General features: G+C 38.6%; 1 protein-coding gene across 1 annotated transcript in view; it reads left to right on the plus strand.

Annotated features, from left to right (window-relative positions):
• The window catches only part of DARS1 (aspartyl-tRNA synthetase 1), a 63,042-nt gene that overhangs the window by 14,724 nt on the left and 34,542 nt on the right, over positions 1–13,776 (plus strand). Inside the window, exon 4 of the mRNA XM_043894341.1 lies at positions 4,398–4,500. Within this exon, the coding sequence (XP_043750276.1) occupies positions 4,398–4,500 (103 nt within the window). The remainder of the gene's footprint in view (positions 1–4,397; positions 4,501–13,776) is intronic.

The raw sequence follows: 13,776 nt of genomic DNA on the forward strand, positions 1-13,776 counted from the left end.
TTTAAGATCTTTATGTATTAAAGATATTAACTCATACAGGTTATATGTCGTTCAGTAGATATTTTTCCCAGAGTGGTTTTTCTATTTTTATATATAGGCATTCTATAATTTTCAAACTTAGAGAGTCCTCCCCTTTTCTATTGTATAGTTTAGTATTCAGTTCCATTTTCTTATTACTCAGTTTTTTAGTTTATCTCCTGAATTCCACTAGAATTAAAATCTCTTTGCTCTAATAGGGCATCTTCTCAGTTCTTTTTTATGCTGCATTGATCTGGCTGTTTCTGTACGTTTTTACTTACTGTGGCTTTATAACATGCTGATGGTATTGGTCTCGGACTTCCCAGGTGGCGCAAGTTGTTAAGAACCCGCCTGCCAATGCAGGAGACCTAAGAGACAAGGGTTCGATCCCTGGGTTGGGAAGATCCCCTGGAGAAGGGCATGGCAACCCACTCCAGTATTCTCACCTGGAGAATCCCATGGACAAAGGAGCCTGGCGGGTTCATAGAGTCGAAAAGAGTCAGACACGACTGAAGCGACTCACCATACATTGGTCTCACCTCCCCTTTCCTTTCATCTGTTGGCTTTTTTTTTAAAAAAAGATTTAAATTTTAAAATTACATAGAGTAATTACATCAAACATTAAAAAAGAACAGTGAACATTCTTTGCTTCACTCATAATCATTGATTTCATGATTTCTGTTTCCTAGCAGGCATGTTAGCTCTTAGGAGTACGTTTGCTTCTATGTCCTTCTAAGTACACAGGAGTTCTGCTTACCTCCTGTGTTGAATCTGGAACATGGCCACAGTTTTCTTTTAACCCTTACCTTTCTTCTGTACCTTCATCTTTAACTTTGTTGGTCTCTTAAAAATTATTTTTTCTGATTAAAAAAAACAGTGCATGCTTATTATAGAAAGTTCAGAAAATACGAAGAACAGAAAAATGCTCCACGGTTTCACCATCCACTAGTAGCCACAGTTTTTGGTGTTTTTTTGTCCTATACAGTTTGATACTTTGGTGGGGTTTTTTATGCAGCCAATTTTAATATCTCTTAAAATTATGATTGGCTTTATCACTTTGTTCACGTAACAGTCTGGCATGAATGTCTAACAAATACATACTTTGTGTTCCCAGCACCCACCATAGTTTTTGGACATAGTGATCCAGCTGTGAAATAGAAATGGTCGTGCAGTGCATGCATGCTGTCATGTCTGACTCTGCGATCCATAGCCTGCCAGGCTCCTCTGTCCATGGAAGTTTCCAGGCAAGAATACTGGAGTGGTTGCCATTTCCTGCTTCATGGGATCTTTCCGACCCAGGGATCAAACCTTTGTCTTTTGCGTCTCCTGCATTGGCAGACAGGTTCTTTACCACTGGGGCCACCTGGGAAGCCAGTTTTCATAGTCCTCAAATAAGTAGACAGTGGCAGTAGTGCTATTAGCAATAATAATAACAGTTAAAAGGTAGTAATACTAGTTTAAAGTTAACATTAACTGGGTGTTTGTCACAATTATAAACTTATTATGTAATCTTCAAGAGTATAGATGAAAATTCAAGAAAACCCCATGAGTAATATACTATTACTTTTTTCATTTTGCAGATGAATACTGACACATAATTAATATTCTGGTAGGCCCCTTATAGGAAGTAACAGGATATGACCCCATAGCTTTTGATTTAAAAGCCTTTACTCTTTACCAGACCCTTGCACTGCATGTCACCCCTTAGGGCTAACCTAAAGACGTGGTCACCGTTTGTTAAGTACTGTGGAGCTCTCTGCTGTCTCCCAGGGTTTTTGTCTGGCATCGCAGTTCATCACAAGATTGCTTTGTAGTGCAGCCAGGTCAGTGCTGCCTCTGTCTGCACTATTAGAGCAGCTAAAATGTTTACTAAGTCGTGTACATTACCTTCTATTTCCTGTTAACATTCTGTTCTGAGTGGGCTAATATCTGGCTATAATTTCAGTAGTTCTTGGGATGTCATTTGATTCATCTACAGATTTCTCTAACAATCTTTATCAATTCAGCATCTTAAAAATCCCTTTGAATTTGTACAGCTCACGTAATTTTGAGATTTTGCTTAGAGCTTCCCTTGAAGTCCAGTGGCTAAGAATCCACCTGCCAATGCAGAAAACACAGGTTCGATTCCTAGCCCAGGAAGATCCCACATGCAACCAGGCAACTAAGTCTGTGTGCCATGACTACTGAAGCTGCACTCCGGAGCCCACACGCTGCAACTACTGAGCCCACACACCTAGAATCCATGCTCTGCCGCAAGAGAAGCCACCACAGTGAGAAGCCTGCATGCTGCAACGAAGAGTAGCTTCCTCTCGCCACAACTTGAGAAAGAAAACCTGCAGCAACAAAGACCCAGTGCAGCCAAAAATAATTAAATAATTTAAAAAGAGAGAGATTGTACTTAGCAACTGGATCATACTCCAAAGGAAAGGCGCAATGGCATCTATGTAGTGTAAAAATATGTCAATCATACATGATTTGGAAGTCCATAGATTGTGTCTGTGTTGGCACTCTGCAGCCTTTTTTTAAACATCATGATTGCTGTCATATTTGCATTTCAAAACTGTATGTTGAAAGTATTAACTACAAGTCTGCTTGCATCTTTTGCTTTTTTAGGGGAGGGAGTGAGGGGCAAAGCTAATTCTCAGTGTAAAAGATAATTCTCATTTAAAAAAAACCCCAAAATCTTTTGATGTTTTGAAAGACAATCTGATGAGAAAAGTGGTCTGGAAACGATTTAATTTGTTTTATGAGGAAGTAGTGTCCCAAAATGTGATCAGAGACTTGTAAAAAGAATCTATTTTGGAAAAAAAGAGTTGCCACAAGGATGACTGGATCTATTATGAATATCCTTCAAAAGGTTAATAATAAGGAATGACAATTCCTTATGAAAGAAGAGAGAATCACCAGGCTCAGAATTACACAGAAATAATACTGGTTTTAGGGCATAAAGAGAATGATCTTTTATAGACAAAGTGAACTATTGGGGGTTAAAAAAAGTGGAACAATTATATAGGATGAAAGATTAGGAAGATCATAAAGAAAAAATGAGTAAAATAGAACATGAGATAAGCTAGTCTGTTATTCTAAATGCTCTTTAAAATGTACTTTGGAAGGAAATAAAAGAAACCACCTGCAAAAAACATTTATGTTCCTGTGACTAAGCACTGTATTAGTACTTTCATGGTTGCATCATTTGAGGCTCCTGTGATGCTTAGCCTAGTACCTTTGCCTATAGAATATACTAGCTTTTGGGAACCCTCTTACACTGTTGGTGGGAATGCAAACTAGTACAGCCACTATGGAGAACAGTGTGGAGATTCCTTAAAAGACTGGAAATAGAACTGCCATATGACCCAGCAATCCCACTCCTGGGCATACACCCGAGGAAACCAGATCTGAAAGAGACACGTGCACCCCAATGTTCACCGCAGCACTGTTTATAATTGCCAGGACATGGAAGCAACCTAGATGCCCATCAGCAGACGAATAGATAAGGAAGCTATGGTACATATACACAATGGAATATTACTCAGCCATTAAAAAGAATTCATTTGAATCAGTTCTAATGAGATGGATGAAACTGGAGCCCATTATACAGAGTGAAGTAAGCCAGAAAGATAAAGACCAATACAGTATACTAACGCATGTATATGGAATTTAAAAGGATGGTAATGATAACCCAATATGCAAAACACAAAAAGAGACACAGATGTATAGAACAGACTTTGGGACTCTGTGGGAGAAGGCGAGGGTGGGATGTTCTGAGAGAATAGCATTGAAACAAGTATACCAGCAAGGGTGAAACAGATCACCAGCCCAGGTTGGATGCATGAGACAAGTGCTCAGGGCTGGTGCACTGGGAAGACCCAGAGGGATGGGATGGGGAGGGAGGTGGGAGGGGGGATCCGGATGGGGAACACATGTAAATCCATGGCTGATTCATGTCAATGTATGGCAAAAACCACTACAATATTGTAAAGTAATTAGCCTCCAACTAATAAAAATTAAAAAAAAAAGAATATACTAGCTTTTGAATAGTGAAAGTGATCTGAAGTTACTTGAAATTTGTTTAGTAAGTACATACAATGACAAAATAATTCTCTTGATAAATAATGTTTTTTGAAATTGATGATTTGCCTACGTCCTCCATAACATTTGTAAAGCATAGGAGGAACTTGGGTTTCTTTAAAGCCTGTCAATTGAGTATGAGTATTTTGGCTGTCAAAGCCAAATACTCACATGTATGGCCCTATTGAGTATAGTAAATTTGGACCCAATTTTTAAATAGGAAAACATTTTTCTTCTTTGTAAAACCTGAACTAGCATGTTATAAAACTAGCATGTCCTTAATACACTTGTATACTTTTTGTCTTTTTCAGGAAAGCAGTGTTTCTTAGTCCTACGACAGCAGCAGTTTAATGTCCAGGCTCTTGTGGCGGTAGGAGACCATGCAAGCAAGCAGATGGTTAAATTTGCTGCCAAGTAAGTAAGCAATTATATCCTGTTGTCAGAATAAACAATGGTGGGAACCGAGACTCCCAGGGCTTTGGACCATTTTCATACATTAACATCAATGCTTCATTTGTTTAAAAGTGTAGTTATTTAAATTGTCAGTTCAGTGTTGCTGAATACATTAAACTTACAAAAGAGAAAATATGGAGCACAAGCTTGAAATTCATTTGGAACTGCTGAAGCAGCACTCTCTACAGACAAGTCACATTTACTTTCAAGTAGAGTAACAAAAAGCCTGGCAGCCTCAACACTGCAAAGCAACTTTATTTTGTTGTGTTTGTTGAGCTTCATTTCCTCCCTCCCTTTCCTAGTTTAGGATTTGCATATTAAGCAACAAGTTTTCTAACTGAATAACAGAAGTGTTTAAAATAAGAGAATGGAAAAAAAATAAATAAAATAAGAATATGGAATTTTGCAAATGATTCCATCCTGAAGGAAGTAAAACAATTGCTTTAACATGTCACAGCTTTTAATTTGGACACCAAAGGGGGTTTTGTTTTTTAAATAAGGCTTGCTCCACCACCACCACCACCCCCAGAAGTATTTCTTCCTGGCCCAGGGCTCCTGCAGAAGCTTATTGTTTGTTCAATTTGTAAGGGGCAGGATATAGGATTAGGATATCTCTGCTCTTTATATGTATACACTTTAAAGATGAGTTAACACAGATAGAATTGTCAACTTTAGAACTAGAAAGAAACTAAAAGCTGATCTAATTTAATATTTTAATTTATGTTTGACCCTCCCTGACTCCCTCAGCACAGTGGTCTACATGTAGTGACTGCTTAGCAACTGGTTTTGGTTTACAGATTTATTTATCAAATTTAGTTTGATTGTATCATAACAATACCTGCCCTCTGGTTTAAAGACTCCAGGCCATTAATTACATCCGTTTACCTCTGATGAGCTCAGAGGTATCAGTACTAGTAGTACCGCTAGCCCCACCCATCCCTATCTCACAGTCCTGCTACTGAGAGACTGTCACTTTCATCTTTTCAACCTGTATCTTTTGGTGATTCATTTTGCTGTTTTCATCCCTAGTCTTTAAGGGTGTATGCTTGCGGGAGTGCCTTTGTCACCTAGCCTTTTCGGGTCAATCTGTATCCTATGAAGTAGGACATAAGTAAACTTGGTTCCTAGAAATAAACTATCTACAGTGAGGCTTCTGTAAGAGCCCCTGAAAACCACAGATGTGTATGCTTAAATATACTGGAAAATACTGGGGAAAAGTCAACTCCAAGTCAACAAACAACCTTCAGGACTTTGTTACAGGAAGGAGACCCATTTTAGGGCCGGAGAGTGGGCTCTTGTGTAACACTTGAATTGTCCAAGGAGACACACATGCTGACAAAGCAAGAGACTTTACTGGGAAGGGGTACCCGGGTGGAGAGCAGGAGGGGAAGGGAGCCCAGGAGGAGTGCTCTGAGTGCTTTCAGGCTCAGGTTTCATGGTGATGGGATTAGTTTCCCGGTTGCCTCTGGCGAATCTTTCTGACTCAGGGTGCATTGCTTAGCCGAGAGGGATTCCAGCAAGGAGGATTCTGGGGGGTTGGTAGGATTTGTTGTGTCTCCTTTTGACTTTTCCCGAATTCTGCCTGGTGCTGGCTTGTTCCTTGCCAGGACCTCCTGTCATAAAACAACTCACGCACGTGGTTAGAGTGGTGCCTGCTCAGGTGGGTTCAGTCAGTGTTTCCCCTAACAGCTTCTGTCTTTTACATATTAAACTGGTTCTGAAAACTAATATATGAAGCTGACAGTTTGGGTTTTTTGTGTTTTTTCTTTAACTTTTTGTTTTGTCCTGGGGTATAACCAATTAACAATGTTTCAGGTGAACAGCAGAGGGGCTCAGCTATACAAAGAGCTGACAGTTTTATATCAAATATATTTTTTATTTAAACTGCATTATAACCTCAGTATTACGTTCTTAAAAGATTAGCAGTCTGAAAGTCTTTTGGAAATCCCATTTGCTATCAATCACTTAAGAGTCATTCTAATATCAAGAGAACAGTAACTTCATTTGATGTCTTTAGAGGCAGACACATTAAAGTAGTCTACAAATAGTTACTTCTTATTTTGGATCTTCTCAGAAACTCCTGGAACTTGATGGGCTGACAGCCGTTGACCATATCAGATGTCAACCGAAGCTTACCAGCTGGAAAACATACTTGCACACAGAACTTGGTTCACTGATGCCCTTATTTGTCATTTAGTTGCTAAGTCATGTCCAACTCTTATGACCCCATGAACCGTAGCCCACCAGGCTCCTCTCTTCGTGGGTTTTCCCAGGCAAGAGTACTGGAGGGGGTTGCCATTTCCTTTTCCAAGGGATCTTCCCGACCCAGGGATTGAATCTTACTGCATTGGCAGACAGATTCTTTACCACTGAGCCACCTGGGAAGCAATGCCTTTATAATGAATGTTAAAGAAAGGCTTTCGTCTAAATGGTATAGTGTATGGGTGACCCTTTTTTTTCTTTTTAGAATAAGGGAAGAATTCAGATAATTTAACCTGGATTTCATAATCCTGAAGTGGATTAAACTCAGTCACAATCTATCGATAGACCTGATTTTAACCTTTTTCTTTCATTTTTGTTTTGGCTGCTTGCAACCCAGGGGTTCTGGTTCTCTGACCAAGGATTGAACTGGGGCCCATCAGGCCTACAGCAGTGAAAGCACTGAATCACCAAGGAATTCTCAAGAGCTGATTTTAATCTTAATTCAGGTTTGACTATTAACCAGGACTTCCCTGGCGGCTCAGTCAGTTAAGAATCTGCCTGCATTGCAGGAGACCTGGGTTCAGTCCCTCAGTCGGGAAGATCCCCTGGACAAGGGAATGGCTACCCACTCCTGTACTCTTGCTTGGAGAATTTCAAGGACAGAGGAGCCTGGTGGGCTATAGTCCATGGGGTCACAAAGAGTCGGACATGACTGAGCGACTTTCACTATTTCACTATCATGATGTGACTTTGATTTCTTTTCCTTTTTTTAAATTAATTAATTTATTTATTTGGCTGTACCAGGTCTTAGTTGCAGTGTGCAGGATCTTTAGTTGCAGCATGTGGGATTTAGTTCCTCGACCAGGAATCGGACCCAAGCCCCCTGCATTGGGAGCATGGAGTTCACCACTGGACCACTAGGGAAGACTTGAATCCTTTTTTAAACCAGAAAAGAACATTAAAAAGAACATTTTTAATCCATTTAAAAAACTGCATTTTATATAATTAGTAATGTGTGGGAAAAGATGGTTTCATAATAGAGCTGTTGCAAATTATAAAGCCTTTAACTGGTTGTATACAAGTGAATGGAGCCAATTTTATATAATAGGTTTAACATGTGGTACTTAAGTTGCGGTTATTTAACTTTTGGTGCTACTTACATGTTAAGGTATCTTGCCTGAGTAAGAATAAATGTGTTAATAGCTTTTGCTACCTTGTGAAAAAGGAAAATTCTCATGACTATAGTGAAAGATGATAAGCTTTTAATTTTATCTACAGTGGCCTCTTTTCTTTTTTATTTTAAAATAAAAATTTAAAAATGATTATCTTAAAGATACATAAAAAATACCATGCCATATCATTTTATAGGCTGACTTACAGAAAACTGCTGTGTAAATTGTGTTGATGCCAACTGAAGCCAACAATATCCATGTTCTGTACAAATGAAGATTTCACTGTAGTTTGAAAAGTGACCTGCTAAGCGAGTTACTTGGTGGTACTTGGCAGTTAAGAAGTACTTACTTCTTAAGTCTGTGCTACTCAAGCAGACTTATTGACTCCTGTTTCCATCTGTATAGAGGCAGCAAATAACTAGTAGTACAGTAGTTTCTATACTAGGGAAAATGTTTCTGTTTACAGTTCTTGTATTTATCAGATTAGACACCTGTTTGATTCAGATATCAGTTAAGATACTACATTAGTGACTTTGACCGGAACACCATGGTTTTATAAAGTCATCTACTGATAAATTGTCATTCTTGGATTGCTCTTTGCAGTACTTTGGTTAATGGTGAGGCCTAATTATCCTGAACCAACCTCAGAGTTAATGTTTTATGTAATTGTGAACAAGCATGCTTTACATTACTAGTATTAAAAATACAGAAAAATTAAATCCAGAACTGTACATGAGTCTACAGCTTTATACAGTAAACCAAATGTCAGAAATTTACTTTTAACAAACTTTAAAGTGATACTATTAATTTGAATTTTATGGTTTTTAATATTTGCTTTTATTTTCTTTAAAAATTCACCTTGAGGAGGAGTTCCCTAGCAGTCCCAAGGTAGAACTGCTCACTTTCACTGTCAAGGAGCCAGGTTCAATCTCTCGTCTGCAAACTAAGATAATCCCGCAGGCTGTGCAGCACAGCCAAAAAAAAAAAAACCAGACTGTAAAAATTCACTTCAATCTAAAGCTAAGGGCTATGACAATAAGGCATTTACCTCTACTAATGTCATATTTGTAGATATTTAAGTAACATGATAAAATTAAGTGTTCACTGAGGGTCCCTGATACGATAAAGAGAGACAACTGATCTATGCCACATTGAGTAGTGCTTAATTCTTACCAAGCTTATTTAGAACTTAAAATTCCTGGGGTTTTGGTGAAGAAAATTAAGTTCACAAAATAAGTTATCATAGAACTACTAAGATGATGTAGAAACCAAGCTGAAGTGCCAGTGAACACTGGAGTGTAATAGAGAGCTTGGAGACTTGGCTCCTTACTGATTAGGCATAGGACTGTGTAAATTGTTTCCTTGTGTGTTAGTCTTACTTCACTCTTCACGACTAAGACCCTTCTTCAAACATCTGTATTTCAGCTTGCCTGAGAAATACTAAAGTCTGAGATCGGATGTATTGCTAGCTCACTGTGATTGAAGGGAGTCGCTTGACACAAGCCAAGCTCATGCCTGCCTTGGGATTGAAGCGCAGGTTTTTATTAGGGTGCTTTATTATTTTTAAAAATATATGCACAGTTGATGTTTTGGGGATGCTATTTTGATGTAACTGGCAAATATATGGTTTCTCATGTTTGGGCATTTTGAGTTGTTTGCTTCAATGAATTGTTTATTGAATTTATATCACGGAAGTATTTTATGTTAGTACATTACCAGGAAAACTAGCATGCAGCAACTTTATAGTTTTTTGTCCTCTTTTCAACTAATCTTTTATTATACCTTGCCCAGGATTTAAAAATTATTCATTTGAATGTGAGTAACTGTGTAAGTCTATGGACCACATTTCTCATTAAGTACAGTAAGATTCAACAAATTATTTCTGACAACCAGAAAGCTAACAAGTTTATTGGCAGTTTTGCTGAAAACCTTTAATACTCAAGTTTCTGTGTCTAAATTTTAATAGTTTTTTGTTGCTATTAGAATATATAAAGATGCAGAAAGAAAAACTTAGAATAGTGTCATTTTCACCATTATTGATTTTGAGGGGGAGGGGTAAAGGGGGTAATTAGGAATAATGTGGGAATTGTTTTGAAAAATATGAAATAGTGACTGCCTAAAATTATAATTTAGGTCATCACCTAGCTTTCAGCTCTCAACTTTATCCCTACTATTAACAAGTAACAGTCAGCATATATCAATGTAGTGTAGGATTTCTTACACATTTTTAGACCTTTATTGTGACAATCTAGTATAATAAAGCTTAAGGGCTTTTGAAGGGCTTAAATCTGTGGTGTTTACAACAATGTAAAATAAAATCACCATTCATACAAAGCTTATTTTGCTTATCTTCCATCATCTTGTGTATATTAAGCAGGTTATATGAATAATGATGGGATACTGTTCAATGACCTCTATAACAGGTGCCTTAGATTTTTGGGGGGGGGGGGGGGGGGGGCATCCCTGAATGGGCATGCCATAGATTTTTTTTTTAATGAAAGGCCATGGAAAAAAGCTCCCTCCCCCCCACACATATACCTGGACTTTTATTGCATGTGAAATAATATTTTTAATATTTAAGAAACTTAATCTACAATTAAAATTTAGTATGATGATTGCTCTTGCTCGCTCTTGCCAAGTTTTCCAGTGTCCACCATGAATTTTTATGTTTGTGGGGTACACCCCAGTAAGGATTCAGTGTAGTGATCACCAGTAGCTTCCCTGTCTCATGTACAGGGGAAATAACAGATTTGCTTGTAACAGTAGCAGCAGTAACAGCTGGCTCCTACTGTATATTCAGTATGGAGCTGCAAAGTACAGTACTTGCATTTTTCCCCTTGAGCCTCATAACAGCACTGTGAGGTATAGATACCCTTTTGTCTTTTTTTTTTTCCTCTTGTCTATTCATTTTACAGATAAGAGCCTCGATACTTAAAATACTAAGGTCTCTGTCTCTAGGCTCATGCTTCTCCTATGTCATCCTGCCTCTAAGATTGTATAAAGATACTAGTTCAAAGCCCTCCACAATATATATAGGTCACTTAGAATACAACTTTAACGTCATTGAAATGTGTTGGTGACCAGGTAAAGGAAGCCCTACTGCTTTTTTGCCTCAAAAATATGTTTTCTGGAGTGTGCAGTTTATTCTGGTATACATCCTCAAGAACTAGATAGCTGTTTTATTTCTTGAGGGTGATAATGACTTTTATTTATTGTCCCCAAGTTATTGAGAACCAAAACTGATGAAAAATAATAATTTTGATTTTAAAAAGTATAGCTGATACTAAAGTAATAAAAAAGACCTTTGTGTTGAGTCATAAATTGATGCTAAAGACAGTTCCAAAGGAGGAATTAAATGTTTTTCTAGCCATCAGTAATACTAATGAGCTTATCTCCTCTAGCATAAGGCAGTAGTTGCCATTCATAAAGCAGAAATAGCCCAGTAGTTTAAAAGCATGCAATGAAAACAGTGGGGGAGAGGGGGTCAAGAGTTTCATGTTTGCAAAGACAGGTATTTTTTTGAATAATTTCAATATAAAAATATTTGATAGCTGTAAGTATAAATATGAAGCCTAAAGCTCACTAGGCAAATTTACATCTGTTTTTGCTTAATCTTTTGACTTTTCCTTATCATCATCGGACTTCCCTGGTGGCTCAGATGGTAAAGAATCTGCTTGCAATGCAGGAGACCTGGGTTCGATCCCTGAGTTGGGAAGATTCCCCTGGAGAAGGAAACAACTACCCACTCCAGTGTTCTTGCCTGGAGAATACCATAGACAGAGGAGCCTGGCAGGCCCCAGTCCATGGGGTCGCACAGAGTCAGACACGACTGAGCGACTCTGACTTCACTTCACTTGGCACCGCAGCACTGCCACACCATGCATTTCACATGTTCTTTTCACTCTTGTAGGAAATAAAACGCAGTCACTGGACAAAGCAGCTGTGTGATACATGGAACTGATGGGAAATTAAACCACACTCAGAATCTAAAATGAGAATTTATCCTTTACCAGGATTCTGGAGTCAGGAAGGAAATGAAAGAGTTTAGCTGGGTAACTAATGCTGTCCCATAACACATCAGGCCCTTAGTAACACACTTGGACTGAGAGAATTGCTCTGTTGGCAGCAAGGGAAGAGATCGTGGACGTGGAGGTGTGGGTGTCCTTTTGGGTTAACTTTTTGTATTGTGGTGCTAATATTCAGTCAGTTCTGTTGTTGTAATAAATACTTTCCTAAAAATCACCATGCTGTGCAAAATTACACAATAAAAACCTCAAGATTTGTGCAGAAAATAGGTACACAGCACAACAGTCAAAAACATCAGTGATACAGTTTTATAAAAAGAACCTAATTTTTTAAAACCATAGAATAGTTTTATATGTATTGAATGTTGAGAATTACATAAATATCTCACTTTATCTTTAAAAAGACTCACTGTTTCTGAGTGGAAGTGGGTATCAAAAGAGTTGCAACTTGTAAATTATTGTGTAATGGTACAAGAAAGGCTTTCCTTCTGAAATCAGAAGGAAAGTTAGACTAGCTGATGTGAATGAGTGCGGCTTATAACATAGGTAGATGATTGAGGTGTGTATATTTTATGTATTCCCGTTTGGCTAAGTTCACCTGAGTACAGTTTCTGCATTGACCTAGTGTTTCTCACTGATGAAATCTGGCATAGGCAAACGCAAATTCTCATTATTCTCAGATTGATATTTAATACATCAGTTGTGCATTGCATGTGTGCTCAGACGCATCTGACTCTTTGCGATCATAGGGACTATAGCCTGCCAGGTTCCTCTGTCCATGATATTCTCTAGGCAAGAATACAGAGTGGGCTGCCATTTCCTCCTCCTCCGGGATCTTCCCAACCCAGGAATGGAACCCTCAACTCCTGTGTCTCTTGCACTGCAGGAGGATTCTTTACCACAGAGCCACTAGGGAAATCCCAATACATCAATTGGTTAGAATTAATTCACGTTTTCAAAACAAGTGTTAAAGCAAAACTATACTCTTAAAAGAGATAATGATGCTTGCACAGTGAGTGGGTCCCAATGTAAATCTTATCTGTTTGCTGGCTGCTGATGTGTGGAGGTGAGGAAAAGAAAGAAGTGGAAAATGGCTTCAAAGTTTCTAGTTTGAGAAACTATATGGAAAAAACACCATCAGTCTGGAATCAATCCCCAGGGTGGGCTGGGAGTAAAACACAATTCATTCTCCAGAGCTGGGATGGACTCACCTTCCCTTAGAACACCTGGCCAGGTAAAGGTGGAAACCGAGCTGGGTGGGGCTCAGTTAGTAGTGAACAAGGGGAGAGAGATTTGGACAGTGTCTCCTAAACTTGCTTAGATGATGTTGAGTAAATTGGAGAGAAGTTCCAGCCTTTTGAGTTCATAAAAGCTAGATTGTTGTACTGAGACCATTTTCTTTTTCCAACTGATAGAATTCTTTTCCTCCTATTCCAAGTCATTGTCTCATTGTAAATGTTTTCAAGTGACTACTATATGGGAAAAGTTGGCCTTGAAATTCCTTACTTTTCCTCTACCATCTTCGCCATTGCTTCACTTTATTAACTCACTGCTGTGGCCACAGGCTTGATTTTCCCTGTTAGAATTTCATTTTAAACTCCAGTAGCTGTTCTCTGTGTGGGCTTCCCAGGTGACTCAGTGGTAAAGAATTTACCTGCCAGTGCAGGGAGACACAGGAGACACGGGTTCAGTCCCTGGGTCAGGAAGATACTCTGGAGGAGGAAAATCTCCCGACTTTCTCCCAGTTTTTTCTTTCCCCTTTTGACCTCACACAACCCCAGTTCCATTCCTAGAACTACTTTCACTGCATCCTTATCCACTGTTCTCTTTGTTTCTTT

The sequence above is a fragment of the Cervus elaphus genome, chromosome 33 (assembly GCF_910594005.1).
Source record: "Cervus elaphus chromosome 33, mCerEla1.1, whole genome shotgun sequence".
NCBI lineage: Eukaryota > Metazoa > Chordata > Mammalia > Artiodactyla > Cervidae > Cervus > Cervus elaphus.